Source organism: Ictalurus punctatus, chromosome 20 (genome assembly GCF_001660625.3).
Source record: "Ictalurus punctatus breed USDA103 chromosome 20, Coco_2.0, whole genome shotgun sequence".
In the NCBI taxonomy this organism is placed as follows: domain Eukaryota; kingdom Metazoa; phylum Chordata; class Actinopteri; order Siluriformes; family Ictaluridae; genus Ictalurus; species Ictalurus punctatus.
This window is the reverse complement of record NC_030435.2, coordinates 12,922,942-12,940,195: the sequence shown is the minus strand read 5'-3', so window position 1 is coordinate 12,940,195 and position 17,254 is coordinate 12,922,942. Positions and strand designations below refer to the sequence as shown.

The window sequence follows — 17,254 nt, the reverse complement described above, 5'->3', positions numbered from 1 at the left end:
ACTTGTAGATGAAGCAAAGAGTACTGCCCAGCTAACCATTTTTGGTTCCCAGAACGTTCCGAGAACATACATTTTAAGGTTTGTTTTTGGTTAGCCAGTCAAGTTTTCTTTACAGCGAACAAACAAACAAACAAAACAACAACAAAAAACGTTGTTTTTGGTTTGCAGAACTTTCCCTGAACATCCCCATAACATTCTCTTAACCTCAATTTTCATAATTTATTTTTAATATTCATACATTCATGCATCATTAATAACAAAGAAAACAAATCAGTCTATAGAAATAAATAATTAGCACATAATCCATGTTTTTGTTGATCCAATGTTTACATAAAATAACAACCATGAATCTCAGGCCATTCAAAACAGTAATTAACATTTAATTAAAAAAGAACAGGAAAATCTTTTCTTAGATAAAAATTTGCAAGAGCACTATCATTAAAAAAAAGGTAACTATAATAAACTTCTGATCAACTTCTCCACTTGAAAAAACAGGTTCATTTCTTCCACCACTGTTATTTGCAAATTTAACAAAGAATAAAAAATTTTTAAAGGCAAAATAATTTACATGTACATTAACCATCAAGATCAAGCAATCAGATTTAGATAACAATCAAATAAATAAACAAACTTTACAATATAGACCTTTAATATAATGAAGTTTGCGGACGGCCACGTCTAGTGGTCTGATGTTACATGCAACACCAAAAAAAATCTAAATCTTCTTAAAAATATAAGTTAACATGAAAAGCATACATGCAATGGATATTAAGACTTGTTTGTGTATTTTGTGATAAATCTTATCAGTGAAAAATAAAATACTCTTAATTCTCTGCAGTTAGAAAAGCTTTAACACTCTTTACATTATCATCCTGAAAAATGACTTCATAATCACCAAACATATTTTCTATTGATGGAATGAGAAAAGTGTCCAAAATTTCAATGTACACTTGTGAAACGACTGTGGAGGTCTCCCCTGGTCCTTTATCTGACATGCAACCCCATCATAAATGAGTGGGGAAATTTGATCTCTACTAAGTGGTAAGGATGCGTGCCATGAAGGGGTTGAATAACTTTGAAACTGTAGAAATCATTATAAGTTGCATTTTCAGTTGAATTCGGGGAAGCCACTTGAAGCATTCGTTGTGTTGAACTAAGCCTATTTCAATTGCTTTTGTTTGATTTGTTTGCTGAAGGTGTGTCAATTTTGACAATAAATCTAATTTGCAGTGGGGGTTGAATAATTTTGATTACAACTGTATGTTCCTTGGTCTTACCCACTGTTATGAATGAGTAAGGGAATTTGGCCTATGTGTTACCTCATATTTATACCCCTGTGAAACAGGAAGTCATGGTTGAACAATTTCCTGTTCCTAGTTAACCAAATGTGCTAAACAAAATGTAAAATATCAGTGGGAATATACTTAAAATATATTTTTCTCATATGAATTCACAGGGGTCCCAACAATTGCTGCACACCTATATTTACCAAAATGTTTAGATCTTTATAGGAAAGAGCTTAAACGATGTTTCTCATGCTTGTTTAACGAGCCATAAACAATTATTACACATGCACCTGTAGAACAGCCCTTAAGACACTAACAGTTTACAGGCGGTAGCCAATTAAGGTCACAGTTACAATAACTTAGGACACTAAAGAGACCTTTCTACTGACTCTGAAAAACACCGGAAGAAAGATGTCTAGAAAGATGCCTGCTCACCTGCGTAAACATGCCATAGGCCTGCTGCAGGGAGGCATGAGGACTGCAGATGTGGCCAGAGCAATAAACTGCAATGTCCATAATGTCAGATGCCTAAGACAGTGCTACAGGGAGACAGGAAGGACAGCTGATCATCCTTGCAGTGGAAAATTACATGTAACCATGTGTCCCCCCAGACGTGATCGAGAAATTGCAAATGCCTTGGTGGAAAAGTGGGGTAACATCTTACAGAACTGACAAATCTGGTGCAGTCCATGAGGATGAGATGCACTGTAGTATTTAAAGCAGCTGGTGGCCACCACATACTGACTGTTACTTTTGATATTGACTCCCATCCCATTCTTGTGGATGTTAACAATAGCGATAGCAGATATAGAAAAATATAAGTAATGTAGCCTTTTTTACAACTAAATAAATTGCTAACCTAGCTAACTTACATAGATATTCATGTACTGAATTAAGTTTCGTTAGCCAGAAAAGCTAGTTAGATGATGTTACATAAAGATACACTGACTAAACTATGTTAGTATCTAATTTGGCTTGGTAACTAAACAACATTAGTCTGTGTTCACATGTAACGCTTTTTTCAGATGAAAACTGCTGCCCAATTTTTTTTTTCATGCTTTCAAGCAAAAATGCTGTTCCAAAATGCAATGCAGAGCATCCCCAAAATAAGCTTGTCATTTCTGAAAACACAGTCTTCTCCATAGGATTATTATGTAAAACAGGTGCTGACCACTTCAAAAAAGACGTTATATGTGAACACAGCCTTAAGTAGTTTGTTCTCCAAACACTTGCAGGTTGTGCTGCATTTCCCATGACTGTTGGACTACTAAAGATTCATTTGAATATTTTACAGGGTCAACAAAGGAAAGTTTTCAAAAGAGGGCTACAATATGTACAGCTGAAATAAATATTGAAATAAATCACGTCCTTTGGTAAATTTACAGTGGGGGGAATAAGTATTGAACGTGTCAACATTTTTAAAAATGTTTAAATATATTTCAAATGAGGTTATTCACATGAAATTTTCACCAGACATCAGTGTAACTCAAGAAATCCACAAATACAAAGAATTCACAACATTAAAGTCCATAAATAAAGTTATGTGTAATAAAGTGTAATGACACAGGAAAAAAGTATTGAACAGGGTAAGAAAAATCAGTTCTACAAGGCAAGGCAAGAAAAAAATTTTTTGTTACCAAGGTGTCACACAAGAAACATCTCACGATGGGTAAAAGCAAAGAACTCTCCCAAGACCTTCGCAACCTTATTGTTGCGAAAAATATTGATGGAATTTCAAAATATCTCAATCTTCCAGTAAGCACCATTGGGGCCATTATCCGCAAGTGGAAGCAACATCACTCCGTCATCAACCGGACGAAAGCATACAGCAAAGTAAACTTAATTGGTTTCAGAGAATAAAAATCAAGGCGTTAGAATGGCAATCATCTGACCTGAATCCAATCGAACAAGATTTAGAGACAATATGTTTAGAAGAATGGGCCAAAATCACACCTGAATGCTGTGGCTGATTAATTTCTTCTGATTAATGTGGCTTCTCCACTAAGTATATAAAAAAAATTCAGTTAGTGTGTTCAATTCTTTTCCCCTGTGCCATTCCTCTTTATTACAAATAACTTCATTTATGGACTTTAATGTTTGGATTTCTTTATATGTGTGGATTTTTTGAGTTAATACCAAAGTCTTGTGAGAATTTCATGTGAATAGCCTCATTGGAAATATATTTACTGAATAAAATGTTGACTCGTTCAATACTTATTTCCCCCACTGTATGTCCTTTGGTTGCATTATCAAAATAATTACATATGTATTTCAACATATTTATTTTTCCTATGTGTACAAGTTAAGGTAATCATATAGATTTTCTTATTTATTTATTTATAACAGCTTTTATATAAACCCAACAGACAAATCAAAGGGAGAGAAATGAGTGGAATCTCACATAATAAAGTACAAAACGAGAACACAAAGAAAGAGAGAAAAAAGCCCCCCTTCCACCTTCTGAACGGTCCATCCCTCCCCGAAAGCACACCAGGTACAATACGATTTAAACACTCTTAACAAAACCATCAATGACCCTAGCAGAAGTTTAATGCAAGTTTGAATCTTTATTCATCATAAATGTGTAATATATTAGCTTCCTGCTTGATGTTTACTACACCTACTGAGTTGTGCTGTCCCAGTTCAGTTTACCAATAATAGACCCATAACCAATCCCTGCATGTACGTGATATTATTGAATATTCTATTGTAACCAATTGTAGCATAGCCTAAATCAACAGACAACTTCAGCCCTTGGTTTCCATTTATAGCAGGTGGCAGAAGCAAGGACACAAACAGACCCAATATGGATTCAGTGTAACAACTTATCGCAAGGACCAGGGCACAGCACACACAAATGAAAATCTGAAATCCCCTTAGAAAAGCTACATATGGCAAGAGCTCTTCTGGGTTTTCTTAAATCAATTAAACATGTATGTATATGGGCGGGAGATTGTGGTTTCTATGTACACGGAATGGAAATTTACACTCCGTTTACAACTGAGAGTTAGTACATTTAAAGGTTCTGTGCCCTCTAGTGGCTGATCTTGGTTTAATGGTGTAGTGCAGGGTCTCCAACCTTTTTGTGAGCGAGGGCTCCCTGAAGGGATAAAATAGTCTAGAGGGCTGCTTGTTTGATATACACAAAAACTAAAAAAAAATAATTTGATATAAATATAATAAATATAAACACAATGGTGCTTTTAAAAAAAACAAAAACAAACAAACAAACAAAAACTTTCAATGAACAACATTATGTCGAAGGGATAATGAAATATCTTGATATCCTGGCATTATTATTTTTTTTTTTAATGATTTGTCACAAGCTGTTTTAATATTTTTATTTAAAAAAATTGTGTTCACCCCGAGGTGAACGTCGGAGAATGCACACATGATTTCATCTCCGTTCTTGTGATCTTTAAACAGTGTGTTCACTATCAGTCATTGCTCCCTTCCGATTTTTTGTTTTGTCAAAAAAAAAAAAAAAAAAAAAAAAGGAGCAACCCTTCGGTTGCAGCCTGTGTCTTCTTAGCGGGTTTGGTATAAATTATTGCTGCCTGCTTAATGTTGCTTTCAACTCGTTAACGTTTGTTTTTCTAAGTAATGTACCTGGTGGATAACTGCTATTGAAGGTCTTGTGGATTGTAGTACAATGTCTTGCGTTGTGCCTCTTGGATACCGCGATGCTAGCCCCACAAATGAGGCATACACTTTTGCCTCCAACAGTTGTGAAGAGAAATTCTGTCTCCCACTCCTCGTTAAAATAATGTCTATTTTGCAGGACCTGGTGCACCTTCAGCCACAATTAATCCGTTGTTTTTTTATATAGTTGAATTCACCTTGTTTATGCCGTCAGCTCGCTACCACCTCAACTCACAGAAGAGCCTACGTCATGAGAAACGTACGCTACGTACGTTAACAATAACATGTGTAAACTTCTAAATAATTACATTTTTAAATGATGATTTTTAGGGATGCACCGAATGTTCGGCTACCGAAAGTACTGTTGTGAAATTAACAAGTGAAAAGGCCGAATAAATTTGACCGAACAATGACCTGTTTGATGACGCGACCAAATAGCCTAGCAACCAGAGTGAGACGTGCGATTTGTCACAACCTCGATGAGGGGGCGCGGACATGCACTCTTCGGATGTTTACTGTGCGTTAGTTTTGTTTCTGTTCCGGAGTATTCTGTCACGTCACGAGACGTAAGGGAGTAGAGTATGGAAGCAGGTAAAGACGTATTTATTTAAGGGCAGGCAGACAAATCCAAAAAACTTAGTCAGAACATAACATTAACAACGTATCTAACCATACTACATCTACTATAATACTCCGCGAGGTGTACAGGGACGCGAGCGGTATATATCCCCAATATAACCAGCCGTATAGAACCGAATAGAACCATTTTTTGCACTCTTGTCAGTGCACTTTTTTGTTGTAGGCTACAGAGTGTTACATTCTTTCAGTCAGTTATAGGCCTAACATAGGCTATTCAAGGGGGGCTCAAAGATGACCACATAAAAATATTTTTATTTTACTCATTTATTTATTTAAAGTTATATTGTGCCTTGTTGGTAGCCTATGCCTGCTGGAATGAAAAAAAATGTTCAGTGCTAAACAAATATTTTCAAATTGTAGTTTTCATAATTGATTTTTTTTCTTTAAAAAGCAAGACAAAATAGTAAAAAGCACATTTTGACTATTTAATTTATGCAATGGTGAAAAAAAATGGCAAAATAAATGGAAAAAACACGGAAAAACGTGTTCGGTATTCGGCCTTCGGGCAAGTTTTTCATTATATTCGGTTTCGGCCAAAAATTTTCATTTCGGTGCATCCCTAATGATTTTATTTGATGTTTTAATGTTATATGAAATGTTAACACAACACTTTTTTTGTAAGTATAAATTTAAAAAACCTAAAATTAATAAATAAAATTGAGGCTATTTATAGAACGCGCTTGGCAGGGGACTCACAGACTACATGCGGGCTACCAGGTGCCCGCGGGCATCATGCTGGAGACCACTGGTGTACTGTCATTCACACAGACATTTACATGGACAACAATATGCCGATATTAACCCGATTAAGACAATACTCTGACTAACAAACTACCATGTAAACAGCGATTTCTGATTACCTTAATCCGGTTAAAATCATACTTGAAGTAAAAACAAATCGAATTAAGACATGTGGAGTATTTCTATTTTAGTCAAATTATCGAAGTGCATTATAGACAAGTACACACCCTAATCACACTATTAACACCGTGTGGGAGTATTCGCTGCATTTTGCAACAGGACACATACACATATGGCAGTGCTCAACAGTTTGATGGTAAACAAAAGAGCACGGCTGTGTCCGAAAACACATACTTACCTACTATATAGTAGGCTGAATATATGTATATCGGCTACTATATAGTAGGTAAGAATGTGGTTTCGGATTATTTGCACGTATAGCATGACAAATAATTAACTGCACTTGAAGCTTTCGTAAAATTAAAAATGAAACTCCCAAAACTGTATACGATACCATAATGAAGACACACTGTATGTTTATACGTGAAATTCTGGAGGGAACTTCGGACTGCATGGCGTGGGGACGTAATGACGTGTGCCATTAATCGATCTATGTTTTATAACATGTAAAATGGGAACATGAAAGAAATATTCTAAAAGCAACTCATGTAAACACCTTAATCACAATATTGTCTTATTCAGAATAAGTTCAATAATTAGATTACTGCTGTCCATGTAAACGTAGTCACAGAAGGGCTTGAATAAGGCTTCAGAGAAATCCTATTGTACTGTTCACCTAACCCATACTTCCAAATTAATATGATCTTCTGTGTGAATTTTTGTATTTCTAAATTCAAAGCATAATTTCAAGTAAGAACAAGTGTGGTGCAGGAGCACAGTAAGTAAGCAGAGTAGGACGCAGCTGTTGCAGTGGAAAACTTTACAGATCCAAAGTTCCTGCTGACAATCACCACTCCTCAAGCAGTGGCTAAATAAGAACCTACACATTCACAAATTTTTGACCTTTTACAACTTTCTACTTCAAAGGATGACATTATGCATTTTCCATTCCATCAGCCTATAAATCATTCCACTTACCTGAATCCTGACCAAGCTTCCACCATGTATATTCTCTCAGCCACTTAAATTTGTGTGATCCTCCTGCTCTACACTAGCTGATTAAACTGACTCAGCTCATAAAGGGTTTACCAACTGCTGAATAAATTGATGTGCTGGATCAAAATTACACAATTAATTGGAAATTAATCTGCAAAAACAATCTGCAACTTTGTCTTACTGTGACTGCAAGTTCAATTCCAGCCCCTGACACAACTAATTTCAAATAATGAAAAAGATCCAGTGACAATACTAAGGAGACACACATAACCAAGTGCAAATTAAGGAATCAAGATTAAAATTAATATACTTCCATGCTTTCAGGAGATACAGAAGTTTGGTTGCCAAGGATGCAGAATACATTAAAGGTTTTATGAGAGGCTATCTTAGACTTCATTCATAGCTTTCTTTTTGCTAACACATCAAGTCAATGGTGGCTGATTATCTGATAAACAGTTGTCTCTCCTTTCTATCAATGTTCTCTTTTGTGGATTTCTTCCCTCATATTCCAATTGTATCTTCTCTCTGTCTGAGGCCTGGTAGAGGATAACCAATCTTATCCCACTGTCTCGCAGTATTTAGTAGTTCTGTAGAGCTCTTAATCCACTCTCATATTCAGGCCTGATAGAGGGGCACGACTCTCCTGATCCCCTGCCTGCAAACGGGACATGTTGGCTGAGGTAATGCCTCATAGCAACTGTAGCAACAACACACATGTCCGCAATCCAGCAACACACACCCTCTTGGGTTACTCAAACAGATTACACACGCATTCTCAAGGTCCTCCTCCCCCTCCCCTATTCGTTCAAACTCCCTCCTCATCCTCTCTCTCTGCCATTTCCTCTGGATCTGCCTATAACTGCGAAGTCCTGCCCATAGAACCACAGCAACACCCACCAGAGCAAATATGCCTGCCAGGGCCCACCAGCAGGATGCCTGGCCCTCTTGGCCAAGCCGGAGTGACTCAAAGTCAGTTGTGGTCAGGAAGTAGGTGGAGCCGTCAGTCGGGGGGCGGAGTTTAAGCAGGCGGTCTGAATCGAGGATGAGCTCCCCAGCAGCTGTGATGGATACACCCACCCTCAGCATTTCCTCGGTCTCCAGCTGGCCCTTGCTCTTTTCGCCACTCAAATACTGGCTGAGCAGGTCACCAAAGCCGTAGTTTGCCTGGTGGAACTTCTCATGCACCGTTTCCATCTCAAGACCAGACGCCTCCAGTGGACGAAGCACCCGCACCTGTGCTCCGTCTCCTCCTACCAGAGCAAAAGGCACGCTGCTCACACGCTCGTGAAGCACACGCTCACGGTCCATCCTGCAGGAGAGAGAAGCATTGTGAGGGTCTTTTTGATGAGTAGAAAATGTGTGTGTTTGGGAGAGTCAGCAAGACAAGGAGTCATTACAGAGGTTTCAATCAACCTGATTTTATACGAAGCTGAAAATGTCTACGTGAAAGTCTCGATGGAAATGGCTAAATACAGTGCTGTGAAAACATATTTGCTCCATCCTGATTTCTTCTGTTTTTATGTATCTCATACTAAATTATTTCAGAAATTAAAACAAAATCTAAGATAAAACAAAGGCAACCTGTCTAAACATAAAAAAATATTTTTTAAATGATAATGTTATTTATTGAAGCAAAAAAAAACAAAAAAGTTATTGAATACCAACTGGGCCTGTGTTAAAATGTATTTGCCCCCATAGTTACTAATTCCCCAAAGCTATGAAAGTGCATTCATAATGGGGTTAAGCTGGACTAGACACAACTAGGCCTGATTACTGTCAGCCCTGTTAAATCAAATCAACACTTAAATAGAACTTTTTAAACAGCATGAAGTTGGTTAGGCTGGCCACACACGAATATTTTAAGCCCGATTTGCAACCTCCCCAACGATCCGTTCGAGGCTTGTCAGGCTTTGTAAAAAAAAAAAAATCCTCAATTGTGTGGTGTCATTACGATTATTTTACTGCTCTGGATTGAGTCGGAGCCTCCCCGATCCCAAATTGTAAATATCAAACATGTTTGACCGTTAATGCCTGATCATAAAAAATAAGTCCCATTCAGTGCTCTCAAAACAGCATCTTAGATCTTCTATTGAATCATTGGTCCACATTTGAACCTGCTGAACGGCAGGCTTAGTCCTCCTTAATAGCTGCCTATATCATGGCAAGAGATGGATGACATTATGTTTTGGTAATTGAGTCTTAACCAGTCTTGTCGGACAGGTTAAATATTGCTCAACATTGCGTTTATTTTGACTTGTGATCAGTCCACAGAACATTATCCCAAAAAGCCTGGGGGTCATCAAGGTATTTCTCGCAAATGTGAGATGAGCCTTTATGTTCCTTTTGATTAGCAGTTATTCTTGCCTTGCTGCTCTCCCATGGATACCATTTTTGCCCAGACCGTTTCTGATGGTTCCTGACCTTATCTGAGGCAAACAAGACCTGCAGGTCCTTATATTTTTATCTAGGGTCTTCTGTGACTTTCTGGATTGGCCACTGATACACTTTTGGAGGCATTCTGGGAAGATTCACCACTGTTCCATGTTTTCTCCATTTGGAGATAATGGCACTCACTATGGTTTCCTGGAGCTTTAGAAACCGCTTTGTAAAACTTTCCAGATGGGTATATTTCAATAACTTTCTTTCCAAAATATTCCAAAATTTATTTTCATCACAGCATAGTGTGCTGCTTGTAGAGATCTTTCTGCCTACTTCACATTGCTGGATAGGTTTAGATTCATCGGGCAGGCAGTAATCAAGCTTGGGTGTGTCTAGTCTAATTGAATTTAACTATCAATTAAAAGTGGTTAATTGTTTGAGTGAGAAAAGGGGGCTATTACTTTTTCCAGATAGGGCCAGCAGGTGTTAGATAACCTTTTTCCAATTTCCAATCAATAAATTAAATGTTCATTTAAAAACTGTATTTTTACTGAGGTTCTCTTTGTTCTATATTTCACTTTGTTTGAAAATTTGAAATAATTATGTGACAAAAAGTGAAGAAATCAAATGCTTTTTCACACACACACCCACACACACCCACAGTACTGATCATTTTTTTCATTTGTGATTTTGAAACTGTGCTTTTAACGACTGACAAGTTGAAGAGTGTGTTATAACAAAAGAAATGTTACTGCACTAGATTAATGTGGGGAATTATAATTTACTAGAGGGTGCAACTGAAGAAATACACTGCTTAGAAAAAAACACACAGAAACCTCTGGTAGACAGGAGATATGTAGATAGTCTGTGAATAAAACATAAGGAGAGAAATGCACCATGCAAAATGCAACACTGTCTCACCAGGTTCGTGCCAAACTGTTCCACACCAGTTTATGCTCCTGGAGGAGTAGTTTCTGAATAACACCAAAAGTTCCTTCCTTAAATTGACTGCTCAGGGGCTCCTCTATGGGCTGCACTGTGCCTGCAAAGACAGGGGATGAGTTTGTAAACGGTTGTATCTATTTGTATGAACAGAGACCTCCATAAAAAAAGCTGTACTTTACTGTTTTTAATTAAATATGAGCAGAACCAAGAACTATAAGATGTTGCTCAAGTGGTTCTATTTTGGCAATATTACATTCTTATATTTAGATTTTGGGACCAGTTACATATCAACAAAATACCACATTGCAAGTGAAGTTGTGTAGTTTAAGCACTATAGCAATTCTGGGATTTTTTTTTTTATGTGTTTGAACGTAACAGACAGTGAGAAGTAACAGCAAGATACGCTGAAAATGCAAGATCATGAATAGCCCTATGAATCAGCACACAGAAGTGAATTACTTAGTTAATTATCAAAATCTACATTATTTAAAACAATTTCATTACATTATATTACATTAGGACTAAACTGATCTAAAACTCATCCAGCCAATAAGATTCTCAGTATGATTCCTGTTTGAGAATTAAAAGCAGCTTACCTTCAATAACCACATACTGCAGACACTTCCCAGGTGTGGCATTCAGAAGTCCCACTAGTTCCTCATTTAACACCATACGAGGAGCATCCTGAAACCACAAATCCGTGTATTGCATGCATATGTTTTTACATATACAGATAGGCTTACAAACACAGACCTGATTGTTACAATGTTATAATAAATAAGGCTGTTATGTTAATGGCTGTTCTTGTAAAACAAAAGGCAACAGAAGTAAACAAGACGGTCCTCACATTGAGTTTGTCCACAGTTTTGCATTTCTTTCTGTATAAATAATAGAAGAGGCCTGAGAAAGCGATGCTGGAACCCAAAAGCACTGTGTCCATTGTCCCAATAGAGAATTCCTCCATCTTCTTCTTTTTCTTACTTGTTAATCCTCACAGGGTGGGAGCTATACTATATTTGTGTAAACAAAAGAGAAACAATAAATTAATGTGATGAAGAAAGATTATTTTTCTTGTTCTAAATTAATTAAATTACAATATTCCCTTTATGTTAGTACATTCAGTGCATCAAAATAAAATTCATTTTAGTCATTTTTGCCTCCCTATGTGTACAATCTTCAGGTGGTGCGACTGTCTGATCCTAGGTGCAGATTAAGTAAAAAATTAAAGTGACTTATTTACTCAAATAAAAATCTAAATAAAATAGTTTGGCCTTATTTTATGTTTGATACATTTACATATATAACAATGTTGCAAAATAGAAAAGCTTAAACATTATTCGACTCATTGAAACACTTGTCCATAAATTCTTTCGGTGATGGAACACAGGAGGACATAGGAACATACGAGGACATCTTTGAGAACATACGACAGGAGAACATACGACATAGAAACACAGGACATCTTTGCAAGAACTGAGGTGTGCTGTGAGCTCCCTGTTGCACAATGGACTGTCCAAACACATTTCTAGTCATGGGACAGGGTCCTCATGTCTTCAATGCTCATGTTTCAGCTGGCTAAAATAGATTTATTGCTAACTGGCTAATTAACCAAGTTATTTCAAGCATGTTTTAATGTAGTAAGCTCTCTGTTTGCAATTGCGACCTGACGTTAACTAAAAACTAAACTAACAAGTTTACTGTTACCTTAGGATGGAAGCTAGCGTAGTTAATGAAAATACTTCTGAGGGATAAATTCAAGTAAAAAATAAATAAATTCATAAATAAAATAACTTCCAATGTCTTATGCGAAGCAGACACTAGAAAGTCATTTCTACACATTTTCTGTAATGGTAAATAACTTTAAAACACATGATACAAGAGTTGGTTCTGGTCCACTAATTTGGACAAGCAACATTCCAAGAGTGCTGATTTTCAGTATAACAGCTCTCATGCTCCTGTGATATTGCTTAAATACAACCATTCTATAAACAAGACATTAATCAAATGGCATTTCAGACACAATCTGGCCAAATGTTGTTTAGTTTTTGCTCCCTCAATGAAAATAGTTCCCAAAGAAGCCACAGCTGGATAGAGCATTTTTGTGTTGCCATGGTATTGACAGCCCGTTTAGCAACGGTTTCAATGTAATGAATTATGGCTAGAATTGAAATTTTATGTTGCGTTCACAAAAAAGTGGAGTGATGCACCAATGCTGTTAAACTAAATATCAGCACTCTTGGAATACCACCTGTCCAATCAAATTATTAGACAGGAACCAACTGTTGTATAAATTGATTCCAAAATATAACCTTTGTGATCACTATATTCATTACATAATGTGTAGAAATGTCAAATCAAGCAGTGATGCAGATGTTGTTTGAAGACTGGAGCGTGATATCAGGAGAACTGGAGTAGGTCATATCACTATTAGCAGAGAAAACAGATCGTGTCAAACAATAAAGTTTTGGTCTGTGCACAATCAATATTATAGGAAAACAAAACAAAAAAAATTCTGGATTCCATGTGACTCTCTATTCCCTATATAAGTGCAGTACACACGGTATGGAAAGCTGGCTGTCCTATTCAATTTCCAAACAGACCGCTATGCAATCATACATGTTAGCATTCAGCTAGCTGGAGTGACTGTGGGATTTTAACCACAAGAACAATTTGAGAGTAAAGTACATGGACACATCACAGCCACACGATTAAACAGATCTAGGGGTTATTCCACATGGCACAAACTACTGTGTCGATATTAACGTAACTTCAATAACAGTAACGACTTTACCCTCAAGCCAGTCAGAAATCACGAAATCCCTGGTAGTTAAGCGTTAGTTTTGATCACGTACTATACTGTACTGTGGCGACTTCTTGCGGCAGTGCGCACACCAATCGGCGGCTGACTAAAAGCGGTGCATGCCGGTTACAATTTTTGTCCGACTTAGAGACAGCGCAGATATACGTCATTGTGACGTGTGACATCAAAATACCGCGATAGCGATACGAGAGCAGCCGGCCCCTTCAGCCAGCGCAGCTTTTCTCTCTCTCTCTCTCTCTCTCTCTCTCTCTCTCTCTCTCTCTGTTTATTTATTACTTTATTTATTTATTTATTAACATTTATTTCCCAAAAAACAAATGTTTCACATAACGAATTCTATAACAACTTAAAACATTAGTAAAATTTTAACAAGTATTATATATGATACTATATATGAACAATAAGCATAATATTCTTAACAAAGACATTAAGGAAACGATATTCACATATTAAAGAGGAAGAAAGAAGAAAGGAAAAAAGAGAAAAAATAACAGAAAAAAAGGTATATGTGTATAGTCAAAATAAAAAGGAGGAATTTAGTTCTTATATATGTCCATCGTTCTGATAGTGTTACGGCCTGAAAGTCCTTGTAATATTTCAAAATAGATCTTTATGTCAGCCATGAAAGGGTGATATTGGGTATGCTTTCAAACCACTTACATTTGTGTATATAAAACTTACGAATTAAGATGATAAGATTTAACATAAAAATGTGACTCTTGTCTATATCTTTTTTGTCATAATAAATAACATCTATTTTCTCTATGTTAATTTTAATTCAACTTAACATATTAAATAAACATTTAATATCAATCCAAAAGAATTTAACATACACACATTAAAAAAAGATGTAAAATAGTTTCAGTATCCATTGTACAAAATACATAAGATTCAGAAAGATCAGTTTTATATCTTTTTAAGAACTGGTTTGTTGGATAAATTACATGTATAATTTTAAAGTATATTTCAGAAACTTTATTATTGACAGTATTTGTTATTATAAGTCCAAATCAATTTCCAACTAATATCGTCAAAAGGGTTATTCCAAAAATATTTATTATGAAATATATGTCGTTGCATGACAATGAATCAAACATCTTTAAAAAATTATTATTGCATTTGCTATCTTTAATATCAACACTGTTCAACAAGACCTCTTTTTTAAACATTTGAAATATTTATAATATTAATAATATATTAATAATATATAAAAACATATTATTATTATTATTATTATTATTATTAATAATAATACTACTACTACTATTACTACTAATAATAATAATAATTTAATAATTGTAAAATGAGTTGTATGAAACTTTTGCCACTGGTACACTTCGCTATAGGAACAAGCTATAAGGAATTAAAGTCGCTCGCTTCGTGCATAGGGTGGTTCTCATTTCTTATTTGTGCATCCTCACTTCCTTTCCTTGCATCTTAGTCCACCCCTTTAGGATGTAAGAGAAGGATGCAAGGATGAGATGCGAGGAGAGAGGAATCAAATGGAATATCCTCGCTCTCTCAAGTGTGTGAGGGAAATTATTCATTTTTACTTTGTAATAGTTTTGTTCTTGTTCTATTTCATTCTCATCAGAGGATAACGTCTAAGAAGGCCATGTCATGTCACTGAGATCAGTACAGAATGTTTATCTGCTTACAGAGACACAAACATGTTCTTCTGTTCAAGGTTCATCTAAACATCTTCCAAGATCCTAAAACAAAGCCTGTTTTGAACTGCCTCAAACTGCTTCTTATCGGTACACAGAATTATGTGATGCTCAGCATTTCATATATATAGTAGTGGTTTAGTACAAGGGCTTCAGAGCACTCTCTTTATTCTATCCTTCTTTATTCTATCCTGTATTAACCATCTTTCTGTAATAAACCTTTTTACCTTCAGAGGACGAGCCTGCGAGTGTTGTCTAATTTCCACGAAAATTTGGTGTCTCCTGGCTGTGCTGCGCGAGTCTTTTCAGCTTTTCTGGACAACAAGCAAACCGGAGGATGCTCATGGAAAAGTTTCACCCTGAAATTTGTGTTGACGCGAAGGCGGTTTGCTATTTGTTGTGCAGAGCGAAAGACCGATGCAGCCTACCACTGACTGGTAGGAATCATTAAGAATTTAAAATTAGAATTAGAATTTTTAAGTCATTGTATATTGCTGTCTCTGTGGAAGGGAGTCATTGATTTAGAATTAGAATTTTATGAAGTCATTGTGTATTGCTGTCTGTATGGATGGGAGTCAATGATATAAGAAATGTGTGTATTACATTGAGAGAAGTATTACATGGAGGTGATTTCTTATAAGAAGTTCGGGGAACTTCGCCTCTGGGATGGCTGAGACATTGGTGTTTCTTAGATCACAGTTTCAAAACTAAGATATATACCGACAGGTGTATATATATATAGAGAGTAAGATAATAATGGTAAAGATAAACGGAAAGAGTCCGTTTTGAGGAATAAATAAGTAAAGAGAGTACTTATTAAGAAGCGCAAGAGGTGCAGTATTTTTACGGCGGATTATTATCAAGTGGCATGCTCCATTGACTCATTCCATTATATCAGCGGTACGTGATATATTTGGCAAATTTAACGCACAAGTAAATTTTACAGAGATAAAAATAATAATAATAATTTTTTATTTTTTTTTAAAAAGAAGGGAAGAGAAAACTGTAAGTCCTACCAAATGTATGTGGACTCGCCCTCAGAGGTAATCTCTTTTACATTCTTAAGGTTTGTTCTATTGACCCTATAAGTTACATGATTAATTGAATGTCTAAAGATTTGACACACAGAAGCTGTAAAAATAAAAATAAAATAAAATAAAATATGGGGAAAACATATAGCAAAGCACATCCTGTGAGAGGGTGCTCATATGTTGATCCTAATATCATGTTTATGCATGTGAATTATGGGGAAGGATGTTTGAATCAATATGATGTATGTATTAAAGAATGTGCTTTCCCAGAAAAAAAGGTAGTTTTAGCCTCAGACAGTTAGAACAACTGAAACTTAATTTGGAGACAAAGGAGAGAGAGAGACCCCTAAAACAAAGAGCGAAGTGCAGTTTTTGGCTGACTGGAAGGCATTTGCTGAATGGCAGAGCGAGGCACATAAAAGAGAGAAAAAATGTCAGGCAGCACCCTCATCTGTTTCTCAGTGTGCTAAATTGCAGAAAGCCGATCCCGACCTAGACTCTGCCCCACCGCGATGCCCACAGCCAGTAAGAAGAGAGGAACCTGCAGTTTCAGTGGCACCAAATCATGATGAAGTGGCCCAGCCTACGCCACTCCATCCGAACCTTTCAGAACTGAGCCACCAACCCCCACCGAACTATGCTCCAGCCGTCCTAGCTTCACCGGTGGCGTTACACACGAGATCCCAAGTGAAGGGACCAACAACGTTGCTGCCTGAGGGCTTCAGACCAACAAAATCGGACAGAGAAGGGACAGTGCATGCCGTGGTAAATGCCCCAATGCTACAAATGGCCAGAGAAGGAGGCCCTATGCTAGTTCACAGACCCTGGACATTGGAAGACATCAGGAGCAGCATGACACATCTGCTGGCGCTCCGTGAAGTAGGAGGACGAAAGTTTGGGGATGAACTTCAGATATTCTGCAGAGAATTCAGACCCACCACTCATGAACTACGACGACTGCTCATGGCGAAACTTGGCACGGACTGG

At 36.7% G+C, this 17,254-nt stretch overlaps 1 protein-coding gene across 5 annotated transcripts in view; it reads right to left on the bottom strand.

Annotated features, from left to right (window-relative positions):
- Positions 1 to 359: 359 nt before the first annotated feature.
- mul1a (mitochondrial E3 ubiquitin protein ligase 1a) overlaps positions 360 to 17,254 on the bottom strand; it is a 44,854-nt gene continuing 27,959 nt past the window's right edge. The window contains exons 1-6 of one of the 5 annotated variants that reach the window (XM_017496345.3): positions 13,540 to 13,680; positions 13,082 to 13,172; positions 11,596 to 11,758; positions 11,345 to 11,432; positions 10,725 to 10,845; positions 360 to 8,733 (exon numbers count right to left, since the gene is read on the bottom strand). In XM_017496345.3, the coding sequence (XP_017351834.1) occupies positions 8,040 to 8,733; positions 10,725 to 10,845; positions 11,345 to 11,432; positions 11,596 to 11,712 (1,020 nt within the window). In that variant the 5' untranslated portion in view covers positions 11,713 to 11,758; positions 13,082 to 13,172; positions 13,540 to 13,680 and the 3' untranslated portion in view covers positions 360 to 8,039. Of the gene's footprint in view, positions 8,734 to 10,724; positions 10,846 to 11,344; positions 11,433 to 11,595; positions 11,759 to 13,081; positions 13,173 to 13,539; positions 13,715 to 15,463; positions 15,666 to 17,254 lie in introns of those variants that run through there. The other 4 variants (XM_017496346.3, XM_017496347.3, XM_017496344.3 and 1 more) reach the window with 4 other exon arrangements.